Source organism: Natator depressus, chromosome 3 (genome assembly GCF_965152275.1).
Source record: "Natator depressus isolate rNatDep1 chromosome 3, rNatDep2.hap1, whole genome shotgun sequence".
In the NCBI taxonomy this organism is placed as follows: domain Eukaryota; kingdom Metazoa; phylum Chordata; order Testudines; family Cheloniidae; genus Natator; species Natator depressus.
In genome coordinates, this window is record NC_134236.1 from 134,127,873 (window position 1) to 134,152,464 (window position 24,592).

General features: G+C 39.6%; 1 protein-coding gene across 3 annotated transcripts in view; it reads right to left on the minus strand.

Annotated features, from left to right (window-relative positions):
* ARID4B (AT-rich interaction domain 4B) overlaps positions 1 to 24,592 on the minus strand; it is a 146,350-nt gene that overhangs the window by 90,418 nt on the left and 31,340 nt on the right. For all 3 annotated transcript variants that reach the window (XM_074948867.1, XM_074948865.1, XM_074948866.1), the window contains exons 3-5: positions 14,442 to 14,552; positions 2,726 to 2,791; positions 222 to 312 (exon numbers count right to left, since the gene is read on the minus strand). In XM_074948867.1, the coding sequence (XP_074804968.1) occupies positions 222 to 312; positions 2,726 to 2,791; positions 14,442 to 14,552 (268 nt within the window). The remainder of the gene's footprint in view (positions 1 to 221; positions 313 to 2,725; positions 2,792 to 14,441; positions 14,553 to 24,592) is intronic.

Below are 24,592 nucleotides of genomic sequence, written 5' to 3' on the forward strand. Positions count from 1 at the left end.
CGTGCAGCACAGGGAACACTGTTAAACAACTGCTTCTACAGATACAAAATCTTGTTTTTATTAAGTACTTCCCATCGAGAATATTCTCTAAATACATTTATAGCCCAAAGGCATTTTCTCAAATTTAAAACAGATCAAGTGTTGATAATCTTTGGATAAGTGGTGATGTTTTTCTGATGTGTACTTTCCAGTTTGAGGACATAGTTATCCATTTCTCTTACCTACAGTATACCAACTTGCATCTGTTAATTTGTTGATGACAGCTTCCTGGTAAGTTCCATCTGGATTCTTTACTTCTACAACAGATCCTACCTAAAATAATATAAAAGCTACTTAACTTTTGAGAACTTTCAAACAGATAATTCATCTGAATTAGGACTGAAAAATATTTTAAAATCAGCAAATCTTAATAAGGGTAGGATGCTAAAAATACTTTGCTTAGAACAGGTGCAACCTTGTGTTCCTCAGGTGCACTGAATTTCTAGTTTTGCACAGTTAAAATATACTTTACCTTTTACCTTCGCTCAAAATTATATTTGTAAATTTGTTACTTTATTTTTCCAAACCAATCCAGATAACTGAATATGGTTCTTTCTTTGCTGCCAGCAAGTGGGGAATAAGAACTGTTTTGAGTGATGTCATTCTCTTGTATAACAGCTTGCCAGTTCAAACCATCCAGCTGAGTTTTTTCCAAAGCAACAGTGACTAAAACCAGAACCAATCAAACGTCTTAGCTTCAAGCCAAAAAGCCTAACAGTTATGCACTGAATGCTCACATCCCCTTCACCTCCAGAGGAAGGCGGCAATATGAAGATCGAGAGACGGAGAGCACTATAAGCCTATTCTCCCCACTAGTCTTTGCAAAAGACAAATCATGTCAACCATTTTTGCTTTGCAGCTTCCTTCAATACTGTTCCTCTACTACTCATGCCTTCTGTCCACTTTTATTCTTCTCTTTACTATCCTATCTGCTTCTGTGTTTTGTTGAACACAGAGAGGGAGGTGTAGGTCCTATGAGGTAGAGGTAAGAAGTGGTTTTCCTTTCATCAAACAACACTTCATTGGAAAATCTGAGCCAGCAGGATCTTCTTAAAAAAAAAAAAAAAAAAAAAAAAAAAAGCTGTCACTAAACACTTCCAGAGGAAGATTATCTGAATTGGTATTTGAAACCTAAAATCCATATCAACCGGCTTACACTGAAATATTAAAGTTGAAAGAATGTGACTAATGTGTATTTTATATTTTGACAAATTCCTATACTTAAACTTTGGCAAGTGATCATAGTTGTACTTCTTACAAAAGTCCCATCCCTAAAACGTAAGTTCATTCTCCCACTACTATACAAGTCTTTACTTCTAGTAAAAATTGAGTAAATTGACTCAGTAAAATAGTCAACAAGACCTATTTCTTTAAATTCCTTGCCTGTAGTGTGGAAGCCCTTAGAGTGTCTTGTTGCACTGTTCAGTTTTTAAAACTTCAACCAATCTATGTGTCATGTTCACCTAGGATTACTGGCCTGGTTCCTCTTGCAAGGTTGGTTACCAGTATGTGATCCTTGGTAAGCTGTTTGATTGGTTGTTTCTGTATCATCTTTAGCCAGAAAGCTGGCTAGTTTGCTGACATCCACCCCCTGAATGATATCTGAAACTTTTTCAATGTTTAAAAACCTTCAAGCCTTGTGACATGCCAATTCTCAATTCTGGCTCTGTATATATGCACAAAGCTTCAACAAAAGTTAGGGCATAAGCATGTCAGTCTTAGTTCTCGCCTACTGGCGGGACCTAACCCTATTAAAAATTGTGAATAAACATGATTTACTTTCATAATCTAGAGAGCATTTAGGGCTGAACTAAACAAAGTTGATATAGATACTAAAATCCGTAAGGACAGGTTTAAACTACTGCAAATGCCTGTGGATACTAAAATCAATTTAACATTGACTTATCAATTTAACATCTCTTGATTTGGTAGAGAATAAAGTTAAACCAGCATAAACAAGGGTTAATTTTTTTAAGAGTGTCCACACAGGCATTTGCACCAGTTTAACAAAAGGAGTCTAAACAGACAAACTTGTGCAACTTTGTTTGGATAAGGCTTTTGTAAAACTGGGGAACTAATAAGTGTGGCTCTAGGATTTTTCCAGGGAAATAGGGACATCCCTCATGCTCTTAAAGGAGCCCACATAAAAAAGGAAATTAGGTGTGTGATTTAACAATTACTCCACTTCTGGTAGGAAGGCATCAAAACATCTGCAAGCTGGTCAAAAAAGATTTGTGACCAAGCACTTAAACTGAGGAACCAGCTTTGTTTTCTCCCCTGGAGGCAGGGTAGAAATCTTAAATGAATCAGCTATAACTACTTAATATTCAGGGTGATGGCCAGTTTCTTGTTAACCTTCCCCCTGTGGTTAGCAGGGAATCTGCTAAACAAATTCCCTTTATACCTTGTCACTCTACATTGGCAGTGCTGGGTTTCGCTCTTTGCAATGGGCAATGGAACAGACTTATGTCATGGCAGGACTATGTTCAGACCACCCACATTTTTCCATATCATACCCTACATATTTAAAAAAACGCTTTAAATTCTCATTCCTATAGAAAGACATTTATCTGGCTAATCAGTATTCCCAAAAAGGAAAAAAAGTGTAACCTTAGATAGGCATAACTATCAACACATTTTGATAAATGACTGAATGAATTCTACTGAAATTCAAAAAATGTATTACCTTTAATGGGCCCTTTATGTGGTCATCCTGAACTTCCACTGTTGAAGAATCATGTCTAAATGTTACCTAGAAAATATAATTCAACTAACAATCACTTGATACAGTTGAACAGCGCAAGTACATGAAAGCGTAAGCACTCCTTTTTCTCCAATTCTCATCTTGTATTCAACCAGTCTCCTGTAGCTGTTCAATTTCCTGAAGCTCTGTCACTCAGATATTTTTTTCAAGGTAACAGCCATGTTAGTCTGTATTCGCAAAAAGAAAAGGAGTACTTGTGGCACCTTAGAGACTAACCAATTTATTTGAGCATAAGCTTTCGTGAGCTACAGCTCACTTCATCGGATGCATACTGTGGAAACTGCCACAGTATGCATCCGATGAAGTGAGCTGCAGCTCACGGAAGCTTATGCTCAAATAAATTGGTTAGTCTCTAAGGTGCCACAAGTACTCCTTTTCTTTTCAGATATTTTTGTTTTACAAGATAACTTTAAACACTTCCAAGAAGTTATTTTGCAAGTGACCTTGGTGCAAAGAAACACCGTAAAAAAAACAAAGCTTTGCATAAAGATTTTAACTGGTGCAATCTAAAATGGTTGAAATAAAAGGATAAAGTCAACATATTTAGACCCAAAACATAGTCCTTAAAGCAATGGTTCTATTTAAATTTATAACTTTAAAAAAATAGCTTCAGATTGTACTCCTGGCCTCAGTTTATGGTGTTACAATCTCACTTTTGTTTTGTTTCTCTCCCCATTGTTGAGTGAAAGATACATGTAAAACAGAGGAAACTATGCGGGGACGTGGTAAAAGTGGCTATAGACAACATGCTTTATGCACAAGCTGAACAGAATTCTCTAGCCTCTCAGTTGGTGATCTTAAGCATTACTTGGAACAGTCAGGCTTTGTCTACACTGCCACTTAAAAAACCCCCGCCTCCCCCCGAAAGACAAAAGTTTTGCAGCCAGGAGTGCTTTCTTGTTGACAACACAAACCCCGCTCATAGGGGGTGGAAGTACTTTGTCGGCAAAAGTGCCGACAAACAGCGTTTACACTGCCCAACTTTTAAGCTAAAAACTGTGTAGTGAAGACAAAGCCGAGGTAAACTTTCAGAGGGGTGTTAAGTTGTCATTGTCCCTTTAAAGGTAAATACCATGCAATCTTGGAGGACTGTTTGGGTGTATGGCAACAATGTTTTATTCTATGCATGCATTCATATGTTGCTCAGGGGAAAAATACTTAGGTAAGCTAGAGTTAATTTCTTTTTTGGTGGGTAGGGAATAATGAGTAGTGCAGTTTTCTTAACTGCAAACACTAAAACATTTAAATAGACTTTATGAAGCACAGAAATGTATAGTTCACGTGAATCAAACTACTTTGCATTCTGCCTCTTCATGCTGAGTGTCACTGGTCCGGCACCTTGACACTAAGCACCCCTGTATTCAGACCATACATACACTTGTAATAATCTTTGTACAGAATATGCCTTGAGGTATCATTTAAAAACTAATAACTCACTGATCATTAATATTCTTGTGTAATGTATATACGCTGTGGGTATTAAGAGTTATGAATAAGGTTGCAAGTTTGTCCCGGAAGTCATGGAAGTCACCCCTCCTTGGCGAGGAGCTGAACTCCCAGGCCGAGGCCGACCACTGCCCTTACAGTGACAAGGGTGGAGCCGTCGAGGCCTGAGTCTGCCGACTGACCCTGGTCGGCGACCGAGGGGATGGAGACCAGGAGGCACTGAGCCAGGTAAGGAGCCAGCCGGCCCTGCCAACCTCTCCCCTCAGCACCAGCAGGGGTTCCGGTCAGCGTGCCGACCCCCGCCTCCCCTCACCACCTGGGCTGCCCTCCCCCAGCATACGCAGCGCCTCCGGGCAGCCCCCACCCCCAAGTTTTAGTCAGGGGTATATAGTAATAGTCATGGACAGGTCATGGGCCGTGAATTTTTGTTTACTGCCCATGACTTTTACTAAAAATACCTGTGACTAAAACGTAGCCTTAGTTATGAATATATACTAGGATTATGACTGAAGTGTGTTTTTAAACCAGTCATGCCAGGAGGAGTTGGTAAACAGGTATGAACTAGACAAAGAAATGTGTTTTCCCCACCTGGGAGTTACTTCCAAAGTACTTTGAAAGACCATGAGAATGTATTTACATATTGCCTAAACAGACCCATCAAGCAAACAAGGGATGGAGGCAAACTTCATACTAACAAATGGGGGAGGAGATAGCATTGTGTCTACAACCAGCTGGAGAGAAAGAAGTTTGGTCTCGGTTTTACCTTTCAAAGAATATGTTGTAAAGATTTACTAGTCTATACAGCCAGGGGATGAACCTCAACTGAAACAACTGAATCAGCAGACTATACACTTTTTATAATACAGAAATATTGTATACAGAGTGAGGTCTTTTCTCAGAGCCTATGGCGTGCTAATGATTAATACCATGAATTATATGTATTAACACCATACAAAGAATTATGGATATTCACTGATATTAGGTTGCATAGTCTTCCCAGACAGGAGAGAAGGCAGCTATTTACCTGTCTCCTATATAAATTAAGAATGGTGGCATTAAACAATGGAAGCTCCATTTATCTGCAGGGCATGGGAAACCCACAGGAGGGAAAAAACAGCATGAGATCATCCTGCCTCTTGAAAAAAAACTCATTGAACTTTGGAAGATAAGTAGGGTGGATAAAAATCAATGATTTTTATTAAAAAATAAAAAAAAAAGTCGGATTTTTTTTTATTTAAATCAGATTTTTTGCATAAAATGCTTTTTGAGGAAAAAACCTATCTAAAGATAGCTGTAATTTAGATACATTGTAGCTCAAAGATATCTCATCATGGAATAGGGATTATAAATTCTAATTCTATAGTATGAGACAATATATTCATATAATGTTTAAGAAAAGTTTTGTAAATGAGTTCTAATAGTTCATGGCTTAGGGACCCAATCTTACTGGGTTCCAGGGGCTTCTGTATAGATTATTTAGGTTAATCTATCTACCCAATGAGACTCAGTGCTCAGTCTAGAAGATACCATCAGAGATGCTTAGTTTTGCAGTTCTCAAACTGTGGATTTGTGTCTCCAGAGATAATATGCTTGTTAACAGCAAAAATATTTTAAAATAAATAATATATAAAAGTGAGAAATAACAGACCTCAACCCTATTGTCACTCTGCAAATTTGTGTACACAGAGTCAATCCCTTACCTCTCTTTAAAAGTGCAAAGTTTCAAAAAGTGCAATGAATAGAAGATTGTTGGGGGTGGAATAGATCTGGACAAGGAGAAGAAGTCTGGAGATAAATGTGAGAAGGCAGTAGAAACAAAAGTAAAACTGTTTGAGCAGCACATTCCAGAAGTCTTGAGGTCTTTCTGAGTGTAGCCTTCATTGATTTGAGATCTACCATACCACTCTCTCACTAGAAGGGAAAACCTATAATGGCAGCAGGCTGTAAAAGAGACTCAGTTTGGGAATATTTTAATGAAGTTCCTCTACCTGTGGGTAAGACAGGCACGCATGCAAAATGCAAACAGTGCAACAAAGAAATGTAAGGCCTGGTTGCCCGAATGAAACAACATCATAAGAAGTGTGCCTTCTCAGGAGGAAGCTGCATTGAAGATGATGAAAGGAATATGTCTGAACATGCGGGATCTTCAGGTTGGTAAACTTTTTTATTTCATACTTTTCTTAAGGACTGCCTGTCTTCCTTCTGGACTATTCTTGAATTCTCAAGTTTGAGCAAAAAATATAGTTGTTACTCTATGGTACTATCATTTTAGATACAGTTGTGATAAAAAAGAAATAGCTGAAATAGGCAGATCTTCCTTTTACAATTTCACCTTTAAAGTAGTAATACTGAGTGTCAGTGAATGCAATGAGTAATACTAAATGAGCAGTATGGTGGTAATAATTAAATAACTGCATTGACTTATTTTGTTTAGGAGAATCCATTGTCAACATACAGGATTCTGAAGACTATCCACCTTCAAGATCACCATCATTTTCTACAGTTTCAGAGTTATCTGCCAATGAATAGTGTTTCTGTCACATCTTATGGTCACATAGCCACAATATATCACCTGTAGCAAAAAGAAAAAAAAATCTCGATCATCCAGAAACAACCATAGATATATTTGTGATAAGAACCAGCAGATTACAAAAAGAGGTAACTGATGAAAAAATTGCCCGGTTTGTTTCTGCAGTAAGCTCTCCTTTCTGTATGATTGAGAACCCACACTTCATTAACATGGTTCAGTCATTAAGACCAGGATACAGTCCACCCAACAGAACAGATGTCACAGGCAAATTGCTGGATAAAGTGTATGAAAGAGAAATTGTGCAGTGTGCAAAAGGTCTAAAGGATGAAATTGTTAACCTGAGTCTTGATGGGTGGAGCAATGTCCGCAATGATCCTGTTGTATGTGCTTGTGTGACAACAGAAGAAGGGAATGTCTTCCTTACAGAAATCATCGATACATCAGGAAATGCACATACAGCAGAATATTTACAAGTAGCAGCAGTAAAAGCTATAACAAACTGTGGAAACAAATTAAAATGTCTAGTATACAGCTTGGTCACAGACAATGCTGCAAATGTATCCAAGATGAGAAGAAATTATTTAGAAGAGAGTGAAGAGAGTCCCAAGCTAATAACATACGGTTGCAGTGCTCATTTGATGCATCTCCTAGCTAAAGATTTCAGTGTTCCAGAAACAAAGGCTAATGTTGTTCAAATTGCAAAATACTTCCGTAACTACCACTTTGCAGCAGCTGCTCTGAAAAAAGTGGGAGGAGCCAAGCTAACTCTCCCACAAGACGTGTGATGAAACTCAGTAGTGGACTGTTTTGAGCACTATATTAAGAACTGGCCTAATCTGATGACAGTTAGTGCCATTTATTTTTTCACAATTTTGTTCACAGTCACAGCTGAAGCTCTCAACATTGGACTTAAGAGAAATGCTGAACACATACTGAGTACCCTGAAGCCTATTTCTGTAGCCTTGAACAAAATGCAGGAAAAAAAGCTGTTTTATTGCTCATGCTGTTGAAATCTGGAAGGAACTGAGTGAGATCTTAAAAAGAGAAATGAGCAATGACAGTTAAATTACAAGCATTAAAAAAAATGAATGGGACAAGCACTATCTCCAGCTCATTTTCTTGCAAATATTCTCAATACTCAGTACCATGGTCAAACCTTAACTGCTGAAGACGAGGAGTTGGCTATGACATGGACATCCATAAATCATCCCTCCATGTCGCCAACTATAATAAACTTCAGCCCTAAGGGTGAACCATTCAAGAAATATATGTTTGCTGATGATGATTTAAAGAAAGTCACACCAGTGAACGGGTGGAAGTCACTTAAGCACTTGTATTTAGAGACTGTTGAAGTGATAATCTCACTTTTAACAGCAGTAGCTTCTTCTGCTGGTATAGAAAGAATATTTTCTTCCTTTGGACTAATTCATTCCAAATTGAGAAATTGTTTAGGTCCTGAAAAAGCAGGAAAGCTTGTTTTTCTTTTCCAGATTATGAACAAACAGGAAAATGAAGGTGAAGACAACTGAGTTAGCTGCAGAAGCCAATATTTTAAGTTTCTCATGTTGACCTGGCTGACATAGTTGATTTTTGGGTTTTGTTTTTTTTTAAATATTTCATTTAACTATTTTAGTTAAAAACAATTTTAACAAAAACAAACCTGATTTTAAAATACTTGAACGTTTAACTAAATTCAAAATGTATATGCTTGTTTTGTTAAAATATTATATGTGTGCTGTTGAAGAAAAAAATGCAGAATACATAACGTTGTTGTTTTAGTTAAATAAAACAATTTAAATGTCTGTCTGGTGATGTTCTCCTCTTCATACAGCATGGGAAGAAAATCATCCAAATATTAATGATTAACCTGTTGAATTGGAGATCGTTCACCTCCCAATGACTTCATAAATATCTGCTTCAATTACCTTTGATAAATTAAATAACCAAACAATTATTCATTTTCTGATATAACTGTAAAACTAATCTGAAAAGTTTTCAAAATAAATCACTTTAAAAATGTACAGCGTGTACCTTCTAAAAATGAAGCCTACATCTACCTCTGAGTTGTGAAGAATATGTATTAAGGTTATAACAACCCACAAGAACGCACTTTTATGTCGAAATCCATGATTAAATTGAGTCTTCCTGACTAGTGATTTAATAATGATTTAAATCTATCTGATTTAAATCAAATCCACCCTGAAGTTAAGCAAAGACCAAAGCCATCTTTGGCATCCATTACTAGACAGACACAAGGGAACAGCACTCTTAGGAACTGAGAAAGATGGATCCTTCAACCAAAGGGGGGTTGAAGTCTCTGAAACTAAATATAGGTAAGAAACCTGTTTAGGCAAAGATCTTTTCACCTAGGAAGACAAGGGAAGTCAGCCCCTTGTGCTTTTCTGGAACTTCCTGACTGAGAGAAAGTCAGCCATGGCTAGGAAGAAGGGAGACTGGTGAGAGAAGCCATCTTGCACAAAGCCTGTACATCTTGCTGGATTAAGTTTCAGACTTTTAGACGCATATTTTCACATTTTGGGGGTTTTTAATCCTTTCTAACTTTATTCTTTTTACTTGGCATCACTTAACCTATGTCCTGTTGTTAATAAATTTTATTTTTACTATAAACCAACTCAGTGTACTATTTAAATGAAGGGGAGTATTTACCCCAATAACGTTATTGAGCAGTGATATGCTTTCGTGTCTTCAGAGAAATAATATGGTTTGTTTGTTCCTCTAAAATGTTCGGGAGAGGGTTGGACATTGCAGAGCACATGATTTTGGAGAAATCTGGGTGTAGGGGTGTGTGGGGGTCACCTTGCAGTTGAAGTCAAAGTGGGATTGTAGACAGGCTGCTGAGGTCAGAGCTGCTGAACCAGGGCTGTCTGGCACACAGACACTCGAGGTGTGATCTGCATGCCTGTAGGCTGATTGTGAGCATCCCAGGCTGGGAGCTACAGCAGCAAAGCACATACAGGCACCAAGAGTAGCAACGGCAAGTGGTGATACAACCTCTTAATGGCCTAGATTTACACCCTCAAACCCTGTCACACATACCCACTGCACTTTGTGTAAGATGGAAATATTCTGAAGCAGGTAGCTTTCTTAAAGACCAATTCTTAACCCCATATTTGTAAAGCTTGGAGAAATTCAGGTACTATGGTTTCTGTACAAGTATAAATGATAGGATGGATCCCTTGTAGTTCAACATGCAAGCAGTCTAATTTCAGTTGTGGCTGTTTAGGACTGTAGTTCCAGACAAAGCAGGTATCTGGACAGACTGGAAACACCACATTCACCAGGAGGAACTTAGACTGTTGTATCCTACTTACAAAAGGGTAAACGAAGGAAGATAGTCATGAAGTTATCTGTATACATAATACTGTATTTGGGTTTTTTATAATTCAGTGTAGATGTACCAACAATTAATGGTCCAGGAACTTGACATGCAGGAGGCCTTGTGTTTAATGCTAACAAACTAGTTAACAAATTAGCACTGACCCTTTGCCAGAGATTTTGGAAGAAAAAAATCTAACTTTTTTTTAAAAATTAAGTTTCTAGCCTTCACTGCTGGGAAGAAAATTACTTGAGCAATGGTGTGTCAAGTCTAACTGAACTAGCTGGAAAAATAGCTCAAAGTATGAACTGCCCTCATTCATCTTAATTAGGCACTAACTAACTTAATTAGGCACTAACTAACAAGATTATTTACATGTCATAACTACTTAAAAAATGATCACTAAAACCTTCAACTAACATGCTTAGCTTCGGGTGCAACAGTTTATATTGGGGATAGGGTAAAGATGGGAGAACTGGGTAAAACTAAGTTCATGCCCAACCCTATCTTATGGGAGGGGGGAGGAAATGAGCCACCATCTCCATTCCAAAAGCCTCTGCTTTCTGAAGCATGAAACTTCACTGCCTCCTACACCTTTCAGAAGCCCAAACTGCTCCAAATCTCAGCTGTCTCCCACTTCAATATCTATAATACGGTTGCACTGTTACAAAATTCTGTAGCACCTGTAAGACTTGGGGGAAGTGTAAAAGTGAGACATTCCGAAAATGACTTCAATACCACTAACAAAAAATACTGAACTGATTATTTGCTTTAATATTTAATTCAGTTTACTGAGTTGAATGGAAGTTGATGCAGAAATAATGGTTCTTTGCTAAAAAACTTAAATTATGTTAAGTTCTTGTGCCTTTTATATAGGAATTTTTTTATACAAGACCATACAACCGCTTCTAGAAATACACCACTAAGTTAAATGGGGAGGAGAGGAAAAGAGAACAGCTAAAGCTACTTGTTATATAGCAAGTAAGTCATTTCTAGCCCTGAAAAGCCTGTTGCTACCTTCCTACACGAATTATGTAAAATAGACCATGCTGATGACATTTAAACAGAATCTCAAAGCTAAAATTCATGTTATAAAGATAATTTTGATTTCCCTGGTAAGGAAGGTAGAATTGCTTAAAATGAAGATGACTCCCTTATGTGTGATAGGAGACTGGAGTAGAGGCTACAAACAACTGGGGGTAGGGAAATATGAAGCTACTAAAAAAAATTCAGAAGCAGTCAGCTAGTGATGAAAAATTCCCATATGGCCAAGTGTCAGCTGAAAATCTTTAAAAATCAAGAGTGTGCCAGAAAGAGTTGAATAACTTTTGGGAAAATTAGGGGTCACTGTTAGATTAAAGAACTTTTTAAACTCCTTATTTGTTAAACATCTCAAATTTAAAATAGACTTAGGAACATCACTATTTTACTTTAGTCTATTTTAACTTCTTGCACTGCTGTAGCACTTAAAGGTCCCAAATAGGTACTGGGACTCGACTGTCCTAGGACTGCATAAATGTGTAGTGAAGAGACAGTCACTGCCCCAAGAAGCTAACAATCATGGTAGCTCAGACCATAAAGATAAGTTAGTATCATCTATTTATAGTAAGTTTCTAGTCTATTTCACTTTCAGGTTTTTATGCACTAGCCCAGTGTGGTTGAATTGCATGCAGTGAAACCTGTATAAAGCTACCATTCAAAGAAAATATTACTTAGTGGTAGTGGCTATTTATCAAGGAAGGCTGGAAACCTTACAGAAACTGCAAGTCAAGATTTTTATTTTACTTCTAACACAATTCCTGTACTTAATTATATTTAATAGTTTTAAACTCAGTGGTGCTGATAAAGAAATAACCCAGCAAATGCCATTTAAAAATATGACTACTAGAATGAAAAATATAAGAATCCTTTAAGTTAAAAAAAAAAACAAACCAAAGTTCAGCCTAGAAAGTGATCTGTAACTATGATTCCATTGTGTTAATCACACAAAAACTAATGAGTGGAGTTTAGTCCTTCCCACAGGATCTTAAGGCAATGGTAGTTCAGGGGGTCAGGGCAGTACTCTTCCTTGTACACATGCTATAGGCAGATCTGACCAGAGCATGTGTGCAAACTTCGGCAGCTCCCCACAGGTTACAGTGTAGTAGATCATTGTTTTGAGGGTTCAAGTGGAGCTACTTTTACATAGTTGCTTATCACATTCACGAGACAGTTGGTGGAGATGGACTCACTTCAGCCTACTGCATCCTTTGGTCCTGCTATGACTGCACCTGTCACAACTATGCACACCAACATCTCAGATTAACTAAACTATAGTTTATTGCCCCTTGTGTTAAATTCTGCCTCAGCCTATGTGAACCTGACATTATCCATATTAAAATGTCCTTGTAGTTCTTGTATAAAATGGTTTTATTAAGACTAACTGGGGCAAGTGATGGATGTTTTCAGATGTTAATAAAATAAGATAGAGGCAACAAAGATTTATTCTACCACTTCAAGGAGATGCTTCAGATAATCATCAGGCCATAAAATCTATTTTGTGATAACTTTTTATGGAAGGTCTTCATAGCACAGGCTAGTGAGTCTCACTTATATCCCACCCTCGCTGCCTTGTCTATCATTTCATAGAGATCAATAAGGTGTAAGTTTACACTTTTCACCCACTGTTTGTTCATACTGAAGGCAGCTTCCTTTTACAGAAGGTCTAATCCATTCTGTAAATGCACACTTTTAATAAATAAAGTCAAATTATATTAAATGCTTAGGGACACTGGAGGGCTTTCCTAACAGATTTCACTAAGCTAGAGGAGAAATTCTTAAACTGTTCATGTTGCAACAACTTCGTGAACTGTTCTGTTAGCACTATATTTCGTTAAAGTTTTTTTTAAAATACACCCTATATTTTGGATGAGTGTTACCTGTCTACCATTACAGCAGACACCAGCTGAGAGCCTAAGGCAGTGGCTGTCTATACAGAGGTAAGTCATGCAACTGGAGTCAAACACTTTATAATCCAAGTCAGTAATAGCAGAAAAAAAATCAAGTGCTCACTACAACAACGATGAAAACTTACTTTGGTGTTTCATTTATTCCAACCATGCAACCCAATGGAAGGATCTAGCAGGGATCAGGAGCACTTTTGGAAAAGCTCAGTACTGTAATATTCTGCTCCTAGATTTCAGCTGAGCTTTAGTGGCAAAAACATTTTCTTGAAGATTCATTATTCAATGAAGTGTTTTGTCACAATAGCTCAGATGCAATTTAGCAACAGATAGTATTACAGCACTGAGTTTTCCTTAACTCTTGATCCCTCCTAGCTTTCTCCACTGCGCTTTTCATAGGCATGGATAAGAAAACTTGAGCAGGCGCTTTCCTAGTACAATTATCCAAACACACAAACTTAGATGATCGATAATAGACTTAACTGCTCAAGACAAGTCCAGAAATTGCCCTCTATACTTCTAGTTGTATTTTAACAATTTTATAAAAGTCTTTAAAAGCTATACTGTGTATTCCCTCTACAACATACATATAGACTGTATCTTCTTTTTACTGATTGCTTCGACTATCAACTGGACAGCTTAGGGATCAGGAAGGAATTCCTGTCCACATATGAATAGCATTTAACAGTTAACTAGATGCTTCATCTGAAGATGGAAGAGGCCTCTCCTTTCTCTGAAGCAGTAGTAGTCTGCTAAATGGCAAAGTCATGTGTTCCTAAAAAGCACTGCCTTAAACCTACTTGTAGAAGTCTAAATATGGAAAAATAAATGTAAAATGAACTACATCTCATTATCTTAAGGCTTGTCTATACGAACAGATAGTACATGGCAAGTTGGAATGTAAAAGCATGTCTTTCGAAGTGGAAGTAGATAAAATACATGGGGGACCCTTTAATGAGCATCAGCAGGGTCCACACAGTCCCCTAGGGTCTGACAAGCTAGTATGAGGCACATTTACTTCCCAACTTGCCATACACTAACTATTTGCTTAGACAAGTCCCAAGACTATAACTGTACGACCAGCCTGTGGCTTTAGAGGCCACAGTGTGGGAGGCAGGCATAAAGGAATATCACAGGAAGAGCGACTGAAGACACTGCCTGTAGAAAAGAAATAGGCATGATGCTCCTGAAGGGATGGTTAGGTATCACATGCAGGAGCCCTAAATGCCACGCCTTTTTTCAGTGCCAGTCAGCATGGCAGGGGAGTTGAGTAGTGGGTGTGACTAAGCCCCTTGAGTGTATCATGAGTAAAGTGTATCTGCATGTTATGGCATTCAGAATATCCATTAATTTTTCTGAAAAATTAACAGGAAAACTACATACCTTGACTTTGACGAGTCTTTTTGCTGTCTTGATCTTGGCCTCACAGAAGGCTCCTCTATATTTAGCACTCACATCAGTGCCCACTGTCAAATACGGAGGCTCATCAATGGCCTGGAAGAGAGAGGAACACAAGGTGCCTTTAATCTCCAAACACTTCCATGACTATCAGTCCTCAAACAGAAGATGATTGATATTACAGCTATAACAGAAACATAATGGCTGTAATTGGGAAAGGGTGGAGACACCCTCCAACAGTAATAAGCTTGGTGTGGCTGGGGTAGTGCTCTCAGTAGGTCAACTGTTAGTCTGTTTTAAATTTGTCAAGTGTGTCCAAAGTCTGTGGTGAATGCTCTTTTGCGGTTAGTAAAAATCTAAATTAGAAAATACCCCCTTAAATTTCTTGCAAATACTGATACCTTTAACAGATTATAGGAATGTTGACAGCTTCTTCATACCCTCAAACTTTCCTAACTTAAAAAGGTAAATATCAGACTAATAAGATTACTTTATGGAAATGCTGTAGGTCTTATCTAAGCCTACTCAACTACCCATGCTTGAACCTATCCCATGTGAACACACATAGGCAGACACATACTACTGACATCAGCTACTGCTACATCAGTTAGATGGCCATTCCACATATTCCAGTGGAAGGTCTTGGGAACGTATGACTACCATACCTAATCTATTTTCTTGGAGCAAGACGTACAAAGATCTTTTTTCTACTGAGCCCCAGAAAAGAACCTGAACTTAAAAATATAAATTCCTAGTGTGCTGGGAATGAGCCAGACTGAAGCCCTTGTCTTTGGGGGCTGGAAGAGGACCTTTAGCATTTAAGCCACAAATACTTAACACATTCTGTATATTCAGTAAGTGTTTATAATTTGAGGATATGCTGAATTTTGTACAGAAGCGGATGAATCCCTGCTTCAAGAGAAAAGTCAGTTCAACCTTACCTACAAAACCTCAAGGGGCACTTTATAATGTGTCATCTGGTCTCTGATATAACATACCTTTTTGTTCGATGCCTACTGTGCTCACTAAATTAACATTCATTCCTTAAACTCCTCACTATTTAAAATAGACATTTTATGGCACTGATTAGTCTCAAAACTTCCTCTTAAATTGATACATTATTTCAAGCATGTGTCCTGAATACTTTCAATATACTTAGTATTCTCCATAGTAGTCCTAGCCTTTCCTTTATATGAACTTGATTTCCTATGAAAAGCACCTGTTTCTACAATCCTGACACCAATCAAAATTTTTTCCCAGATCTCCTCTTAACAAGAGTAGGACACACCATTTTAACCAGTCACAAAAAGTTTTCAGCATGTTTGTGGGCTGGCTAATTGCTTCAAAATCTTGAAAGCTCACCTTCTGTAGAGCATAAAGCTTCTGTTAGTTAAGGATTCAGGCCTACAGTCACCATTGAGATAAATACTGGTTCTGAAGATCAGTTAGCATGTGTACAGGACTTTATGCATAGAAAGCGCTATAAGTATTAAATATTGTGTACCCACTGCTGACCAATAAACATTGAACTCGTTTACAGGGACCAACGGATGTATAATTAGTGAAGACTGACTGCAGTAAGCATCACTTCCCTTCACTTGGTAAAATAACCCTATTGAAGGAATATTATTGAGGCAGACTGATATCACCATATTAACATTAACTAAGGCCCTAAGCCCCCATGTAGTTCTTGACATACTGAGGAAGAGAGGAGTGCCACTTCCACAACATGCTCACTCACTTCCTCCCTAACCTCAGAGTCCCCTGTACTGTGCATAGATTTGAACAAGAGCAAGGGTTTGTTGCCTGATGCCTTGTTGTATTTTGTAGTGTATCCACGTGTTAATTAAGGAAAAAGTGTATTCCCTCTACATCAGGGGTGGGCAAACATTTTGGCCTGAGAGCCACATCGGGGTTCTGAAACTGTATGGAGCGATGGGTGTGGTGTATTAAATTGCTCCCCATAGGAATGTGCTACTTACAGTGTACTACTTATGGCTACCAGTCCTGGTGCTCTGAGTGGCATGCTAAGGGAGCGGGGAGGCTGGATAAGGGGCAGGGGGTCCCAGGGAGCGGATAGGGAACAGGGGCAGTTGGATGGGGCGGAGGTTTGAGGGGGGGAGGCGGAGAAGAGGGGTGGTCAGGGGATGGGGAACAGTGGGGGAGGGGAGGGTTGGAAAGGCATGGGAGTCCCAGGTGGCCTGTCAGGGGTGTGGATAGGGGTCGGGGCAGTCAGGGGACAGGGAGCAGGGGGGGCTGGATAGGGAGTGTGGTCCCAGGGGGGCAGTCAGGGGACAAAGAGCAGGGGAGGTTGGATGGGTCAGGGGTTTTGAGGGGGGTGGAAAGTGGGAGGGGGCGGATAGGGGGCAGGGGCCAGGCTATTTGGCGGTGCCTCCCCTACCTGGGTGTAGTGCATTAAATTGCTCCCTGTAGGAAAATGCTACTTACAGGGTGTACCACTTACAGCTTCCAGTCCTGGTGCTCCAGAAGTAGCACATTTGCGGCTCTCACAGCTGCGCTGCCAGGCAGCTCACAGCCCCGCCACCCAGACTACTGGCGGCACGGCGAGCTGAAGCTGTGAGGGAGGGGGGACAACACGGGGATTGGCCTCCCCGGCAGGGAGCTCAAGGGCCAGGCAGGACGGGCCCGTGGGCCGGATGTGGCCCACAGGGCATAGTTTGCCCACCTCTGCTCTACATACTGATCAATCTTATACTTCTATAATCCTAAAGTTTAACTCTATTTAGCATACAATGATTATATATGACATAACATGTTAGTTAATTATAACCACACAGTAAATGAACAATAAACTAAAATCACTGGCTATAGGTGGGGGTCAGAATCTGGTGGGGATCTGATTCCCTCTCCTCAACCCTCAAGTTCAAAGGGGAATCTTGCCCAAATTACTGCAGACTACCTACAGTAACTTCCCCTGTTTCCCCATGGCATTCAGAATGCTTTCCACCTCTACCCCAGTGAGTGTTCTTAGAAGTAGCTGTGGCAGCACAGTGACAGGTGCTGCAAGAGTCATGCCTTCCAGAGGGCAGTGTAAAATGCAGGGGCCACAGTGTGAAGCCTGAAACACTTGGAATCCCACGCCTGCCAGAAGAATAAAGAGAAACTCAGCTGAACTTTCCCAGTTTACACACTCACATGTAAGAAAGATTTCTGTGCGAGATATGCTATGTGTGCTGCAATAAGTAATTATAACTGTTTTTGACATCTGCTATGACCAGATAGTTATGTGGAGTTATTTTTCTCAGCATGGACCTGATAATCCAACTTTCCCAAAGTAACAGCAGTACACATTGATGCACCTCTGTGACAGAATGGAAGTCTCTTTAAATAAAAGAGAAATGGTTCTAAAGTCTGTTTGTTAAAACTAAGGTACTTGAGCTTAGGGGGCTTATAAAAAGATCATTAAAAACTATCAAATTAAATAAATCAGTTCTATGATAACAATGTATTAAATAGCTATGCAATTGCCACCAGCCTTGGGAAGTGTTATGACAAATGACCTATTACAAGTTTTGTCACTTTAAGAAGAGCTTTCTGATAGGAGGAGCCTGAAACTGGAAGCCGTCTGCCAGAAGTTTCTCTAACTCACTGACTGAAACCAGAGTATGGCTGCTGTAGCAGGAAACACCTATATTTTCTGTCTGGGATCAGCGAGAAATCCAGGGACTGCATTAGATTAAATACGGATTGTAGTTAAACTAAATTTGTCCTCTTAAGGAGATTGATGAGCAAAGCTGCAGGCAAAGCTTTTCATGACTGATGGCCTGTTGAGAGTAACTTATCGAGAGCACAGGCCCAAGGGCCTGCTGGAGCTATGCTTTTAATATGCCATTGGAGCTGTGCTTGTGGATACAGTAGGACCAGTAACACTAAATTTATTATTATTTTGCTAATAGAGGACTGGAGAATGCACAACTGCTCAGGGATTATCTATTTGTGCTAAAATGTACATTGTGCTGTAGGTTCTTATATTGACGTGTGTGTGTGTGTGTGTGTGTGAAAATTATAACAATGGGTGGTATATATGGATTTCTTCCTGTTGCTCATTAGTTCCCCACTTCCATATCTGGGCTAATTTAAAAATCAACCTCAGCCAAACAAACTAATGGTACTAACCAAGGAAGTGAGGTGGATGAAGACTAACTAAAAGAGGCACTCCACATTGTTTCAGAAAGGAATCTGCTGTAGGGGCCCAAAAAGGGCAGAGTGAATATTTACTGCAGGACTAGCTTTGTCAGCAACTTAAAAACTTCCTATGTCAGTCTTGTGCATCATCACAGTGGGATTCACATGTATGATACAGCACAACCTCATTTAGGCACTGTAAACAAACCTGGAGTAATTTTGAAGCTATGGTGTTCTTTGATCCTCAACACATTGCTTCTTTTGCAGAAAAAATGACCAGCATCAAAACAAATGATCAGTTTTAAAATGAAATGAGAAACTAATAACCAAGAAGAAAATACTTTTGTAATTAGTGTTACCCACTAGGCTTTCTAGAATACAGCTTTATCTAGTGCTTAATTCTTTAATTGAAATAGGAAGACTAGCTTCTTTGCTGTCTTAGCTCACTAGTTCCTCATCTTCAAATGAACTGTTATGTAGTTTATTTGAAGAAAATAGTCCCTCTGCATATAAAGGGGAGGTTATTGCTGTTAAAGCTGGTTTACCACTTAAATACAAGCTGTCTCTAGGTGACCTATTATCAATTTCCACCAATTCAGTGGCTGAATTTTCTTTGGCACCCAACAATTCTTTTGGAGTGATTCAGCTTCAGCCTTCAAACTGATTATGCATCACAGCAGTGTTTCCCAAACTTGGGACGCTGATTGTTCAGGAAAAGCCCCTGGCAGGCCGGGCCGGTTTGTTTACCTGCCGCATCCGCAGGTTCGGCCGATCGCGGCTCCCACTGGCTGCGGTTCGCCGCTCCAGACCACCTCGGCCCACGCCGCTTCCCGCAGCCCCCATTGGCCTGCAGCGGCGAACCACGGCCAGGGCAGGTAAACAAACCGGCCCTGCCCACCAGGGACTTTCCTTGAACAAGCGGCGTCCCAAGTTTGGGAAACACTGAGTCATAGGATTGACATTTAGACACCCATGCCATAGAAGAATCCATCTCTCCTACAGTTAGACATCAATCCAGTACTGTAGTTCTGATCTTTCAAATGAGATGGAGGAGCTAAAGATTTGAAAACACTTCAGAACAAACAGGAACACTTAAAAATTAGCATCTGAAGATCAAAAGAAAGTGACACTTTGTTCTTACATAGCTTCTTTTGGGACTGTTAATGAGGTCAGCTCTCTTTAGCTATGTAGGATGAGATCATCACTGTACCTTCTTGCACAATTGTGCAATATTATTGAATCTGAATGATTCTAAAGTCTGTGGCATGTCATATAGTAACTAATATTACTTCTATATGCTGCCTTTTATTCAGGATTCCCAAGAGCTTTATATATTCACCTAAATTATATAATTTATATCCTAATCTGTGTTCCTCATTGTACCCCACACACCACATAGGATGTTCTGAGCAAGCCACACAGAAACAAGATTAAGCATTAAACCAACAAACGTAGCAGACATGCTCAGTAGGAAAGCCGGCTCTGCCGTTTTGAAAGTAATGTGTGTGTGCGCATGCGGGGTGGGGGGGAGAGAGGGGAAGATGGGGCTTGGAAATTCTTTTACTTGTTATGTAAAGGAGATCTGAAAGTCTTAGTTCTTTTAACATTAGAAATTCAGGTCCTATCTAGGATGGAAGGGTTTGATAATTGCATAACTTAGTGAAATGATTTCAGAAGAGCCAAAAGAATGATAATTGAGCTGTTGAAAAGGGCAAGATTTTTGGTCAGAGTTTTAAAAAACCCTTTAGGGTTAACACCTCTTTAAGTTCAATAACTTTTTCAGAGTGTGAAGAATTCAAACACCATCTCTCCTTTAACTAACGTGTTACAGCTCACAAATATGCCTAGATCCCCAAACAGGTCCTCAAAGTTTAAAAAGAAGAAAAAGAAATAAAAAAAAAAGACCAAGCTTGACATGCCTGATTTTCTTCTAAAGTCAAAATCAAGCAGAAAAGACTGCATTCCTCAATAACTTTTTAAACTAAAATATTTTGCAGGTCACCTTTAAAAGAGGAACCTGTTAAGCCAGGAGTGGGCAAACTTTTTGGCCTGAGGGCCACATCTGGGTATGGAAATTGTATGGCGGGCCATGAATGCTCACAGAATTGGGGATTGGGGTGTGGGAGAGGGTGAGGGCTCTGGGGTGGGGCCAGAGTTCAGGGTGTGGGAGGGGGCTCCGGACTGGGCAGGGGGTTGGGGCGCAGGACGGTGCTCGGGGCTGGGACCAAGGGGCTCAGAGGGCAGGAGGGGGAACAGGGCTAGGGCAGGGGGTTGGGGCACAGGAGGCGGTCAGGGCTGCAGGCTCTGGGTGGCCCTTACCTCAAGCAGCTCCCAGAAGAAGCGGCATGTCTCCCCGCCGGCTCCTATACGGAGGCATGGCCAGGCGGCTCTGCATGCTGCCCTGTCCGCAGGCACCACCTCTGCAGCTCCCATTGGCTACAGTTCCTGCCAATGGGAGCTGCAGAGCCGGTGCTGGGGGGCAACATACGGAACCCCCTGGCTGCCCCTATGCATAGGAGCCAGAGGTGGACACGCCACTGCTCCGGGAGCCGCACGTAGCCACAGCACGTGCGGAGTGGGGTGAGCCCCAGACCCTGCTCCCCAGTGGGAGCTCGAGGGCCGTATTAAAATGTCTGAAGGGCCGGATGTGGCCCCTGGGCCATAGTTTGCCCACCCGTGTTAAGCCTTCTTATGCCCTTCATGTCATCCACAATTTAAGTCGGATGTACCCATGCTGCAGCTGAGTTGGCACTTGCTGCACTTACCTATTCTTCAAATTTTAGCATGCCTTAGCTGCCCCAATCCATGAGCATTTAAAAAAAATTGAATAGTGGAAACCAAAGGTCCAAAATCAAGATAATACAGCAAGATATGAGGCAAGGTTTGCTTAGAGGAGCAAAAGTCAACTGTGCAATTCCTGCCTCCAGCTCTAGCAGTCACTCAATCCCTAACTAAATCAGATCTTTCAATTCTCCAAATGAATAATAATTTTAAAGGTTATAGGGAGTCCATCATCTTACATCAGATTCAGATTTCTACCCCCTATTGGTAAATTAAATTTGTTTTCTTATGCAGCAGACTGCTTAAGGTATTCAGATAGACTATAGCATTTAATTTAGTTTTATTGAGACTTGTTAGAATGTAAGCATGATCCATTCAGTCTCAACCACTGCCTCTTCAGAGATGGCAAATTATTAAACTATTTTGACTCTATGCTGCAGAAGTCATGCAACTAAATCTGATTAGCTTGAGATGACGGATTATTGAACAGGGTGATAATAAAGGCTATTGCCCCTGAAAAACAGGTGTTCAAGTTTCTTTTGGATAACACTTGTAAACCCAAATAACCTTTTACTCTAGTGATTTCTATCTTAACCCCTTACATCTAGCTCAATACTTTTAGAATACATTTTCTCTTCTAACACCCAACACAAAAAAATATTACTACTTGCACTACTGCAAGTTACATTCAGTTTCACATTTGTACCTCTAAGGACAAGTCTACACTACAGCGCTACATCAGCGCAACTGCGCATGTGGTGAAGACGCATTATGCCAATGGGAAAGCACTCTCCTGTTGGCATAATTACTCCACCTCTGCAAGAAGCGGAAGCTATGTCTCGCTCTCCTGCTGACATAATGCCAGTGTGGACAGTGTGAAACTTGCATCGCTGCAGAGGACAGAGGAGGGGCTTTTTCACACCCCTCAGTGACATAAATTATATCAACTGTAGTGTAGACCTGCCCTAATATACTTCCACTTGTCTACAACTATCTTACACAGAAGCCAAATCTGACGAATTCTTCCTCATAACACAAATTATTTTGCTGCTCTCCTAATAAACTTTCAATCTTCTCACTGTCACCACATAAAGCGTCCATACATTAGAAACGGACAAGGCTTAAAGTACTGCCTTCAAGAGTTTTGAGACAGACCAGCTTGTGAGGGGAAGACTTTCTTCATTTTTTTCATAGCTAAGCACAACTGCAGAGAGCTCCACACAAGAGAACTGCTCACAGAGCTTACTGCAGGATCAGAGCCACAGTCAACAAAACTACACTGAATACTATAGGGAAAGCTGCTGTTTATACTTCAAGTAACTCTAGAGGGAACCTATTTTACAACTATGCAACGTAGCAAAAAAGGGACATCAACTTAATTGTTCCTGTTATTGTAAGTATAAATTTTTCAGGAAACACATATTACTAGAACAGACTACATAAATTTATGCAGTTTGTTGAACTTTGTATCTAACATGATGCATATTCAATTTCACTGTTACAGTAGAACCTGCTGCTACCTGATTGCGTACTTCTAGTTCCAAATGAGATGTGTGTGGTTGACCGGTGAGTTTGTAACTCTGAGGTTCTACTGTTGTTTCCAGAGCAACAGTGGCAACAAACACTTGTTTAAAAAAGTGTTAAGTCACAAATTGGCATAACTCCTTCATAGCAGGTATGACACTTGAAACTAAGATTAAGATTTGCGTTTTTTTAAAAACCATTTCCAGTTGATGCTATCCCCTTAAACAAAGCTGTTGCATCTTTTCATTGTTCCCTCATCTTGTGCCAACCAAAGATGAGAGTCAACCAGCTTTTGACAGCAGTAGCCTCTTCTTCAGGTGAAGAGAGGAAATTTTCTTTTCAATTTACTCAACTAGTTCAGTTCAATGACTAGCTCATACAAAGCTGAGAAACCAATTGGGAGCTGAAAAGCAGGAAAACTTGTTTCCTCTCTTCCAATCCTCTGAATAAAAATGAAGTGTGAGAATGAGAACAACTACTTTTAAAATCTTGAAGGACAGGGTGACCAGAAACAAGCAGTTAATTCACGAACTACAGATTATACTTTCTCTGTTTAATAAATCAGTTTTAAATAAAAACATTAATAAATTGCAGCACATTAAGGTAGTCTTATTTAACTAATAACCACTTTAAAATGGCGGTATGAATAGCTCAGTGGTTTGAGGATCGGCCTGCTAAACCCAAGGTTGTGAGTTCAATCCTTGAGGGGGCCATTTAGGGATCTAGGGCAAAAATTGGGGATTGGTCCTGCTTTGAGCAGGGAGCTGGACTAGATGACCTCATGAGGTCCTTTCCAACCCTGGGATTGTATGAGTCCATGAAAATGCTGTTTGTGCATTTAATTGAATTTCATTTCCAATCCAGGTGCAGCTTCATAAAAATAACAAGTTAATACTAATAAATGAGAAATGTCTCATTTTCTACCACATTAAAAATGCAAAAATTAAAAATCTAAACAAACATATTAAGCTACAGAATAGTTTACAGTGTGTAGCATATCCTCCTGGCTAGCAAAGATGTACCAAACTTAGTGTAAAGGCTATATTTTGTTGCAAAACATGTTTTGAAGTTTATGCTAATAATGAGAATCAACTTTTCTTTAGAAAAGCAGCTAAGGTACATACGAAAAAAACAAGATGAAAATTTATTATTTAAATCATGGTTTCCTGCTTGCTGATTTAAATCAAGCTAGCCAGGTCAGGATCAAGGATCAAGTAGGCTCTCTCAAATTCAGGAACTTAAGTGCTGTGATTACCACAAATTCAAACTGTATTTAATTTTCTCATTTTATTGCTTTGAAGATTTTGGTATTCGATGTGGTACTCTAGGTTAGCATAAAACAAATCTGACAGTTTAATAGTAACAGAGCACCAGACCAGAAAACAAAGCATTTGGATTCTAGTCCTAGTTTCGCCACGCACTTCCTGTAAAACCGTAAGTCTCTACTCTCTGCATCAGCTTTCAGATGTGTAGAATGGGGATAATACATACCTATCTCCAGGGCTACCAAGACTTCATTAATGTTTACAAAGTGCTTTGAAATCCTTGGAAAGAAAATTGTATTTTCATAATTATTATTATGTATCACCACAGAAAGCAAACATTTTATTGAATCAAACACTTAAGAGCTGCTGATGGCTCTATTTAGAAATAATTCTGCTTCTGTATAATCCCGTCTGTATGTC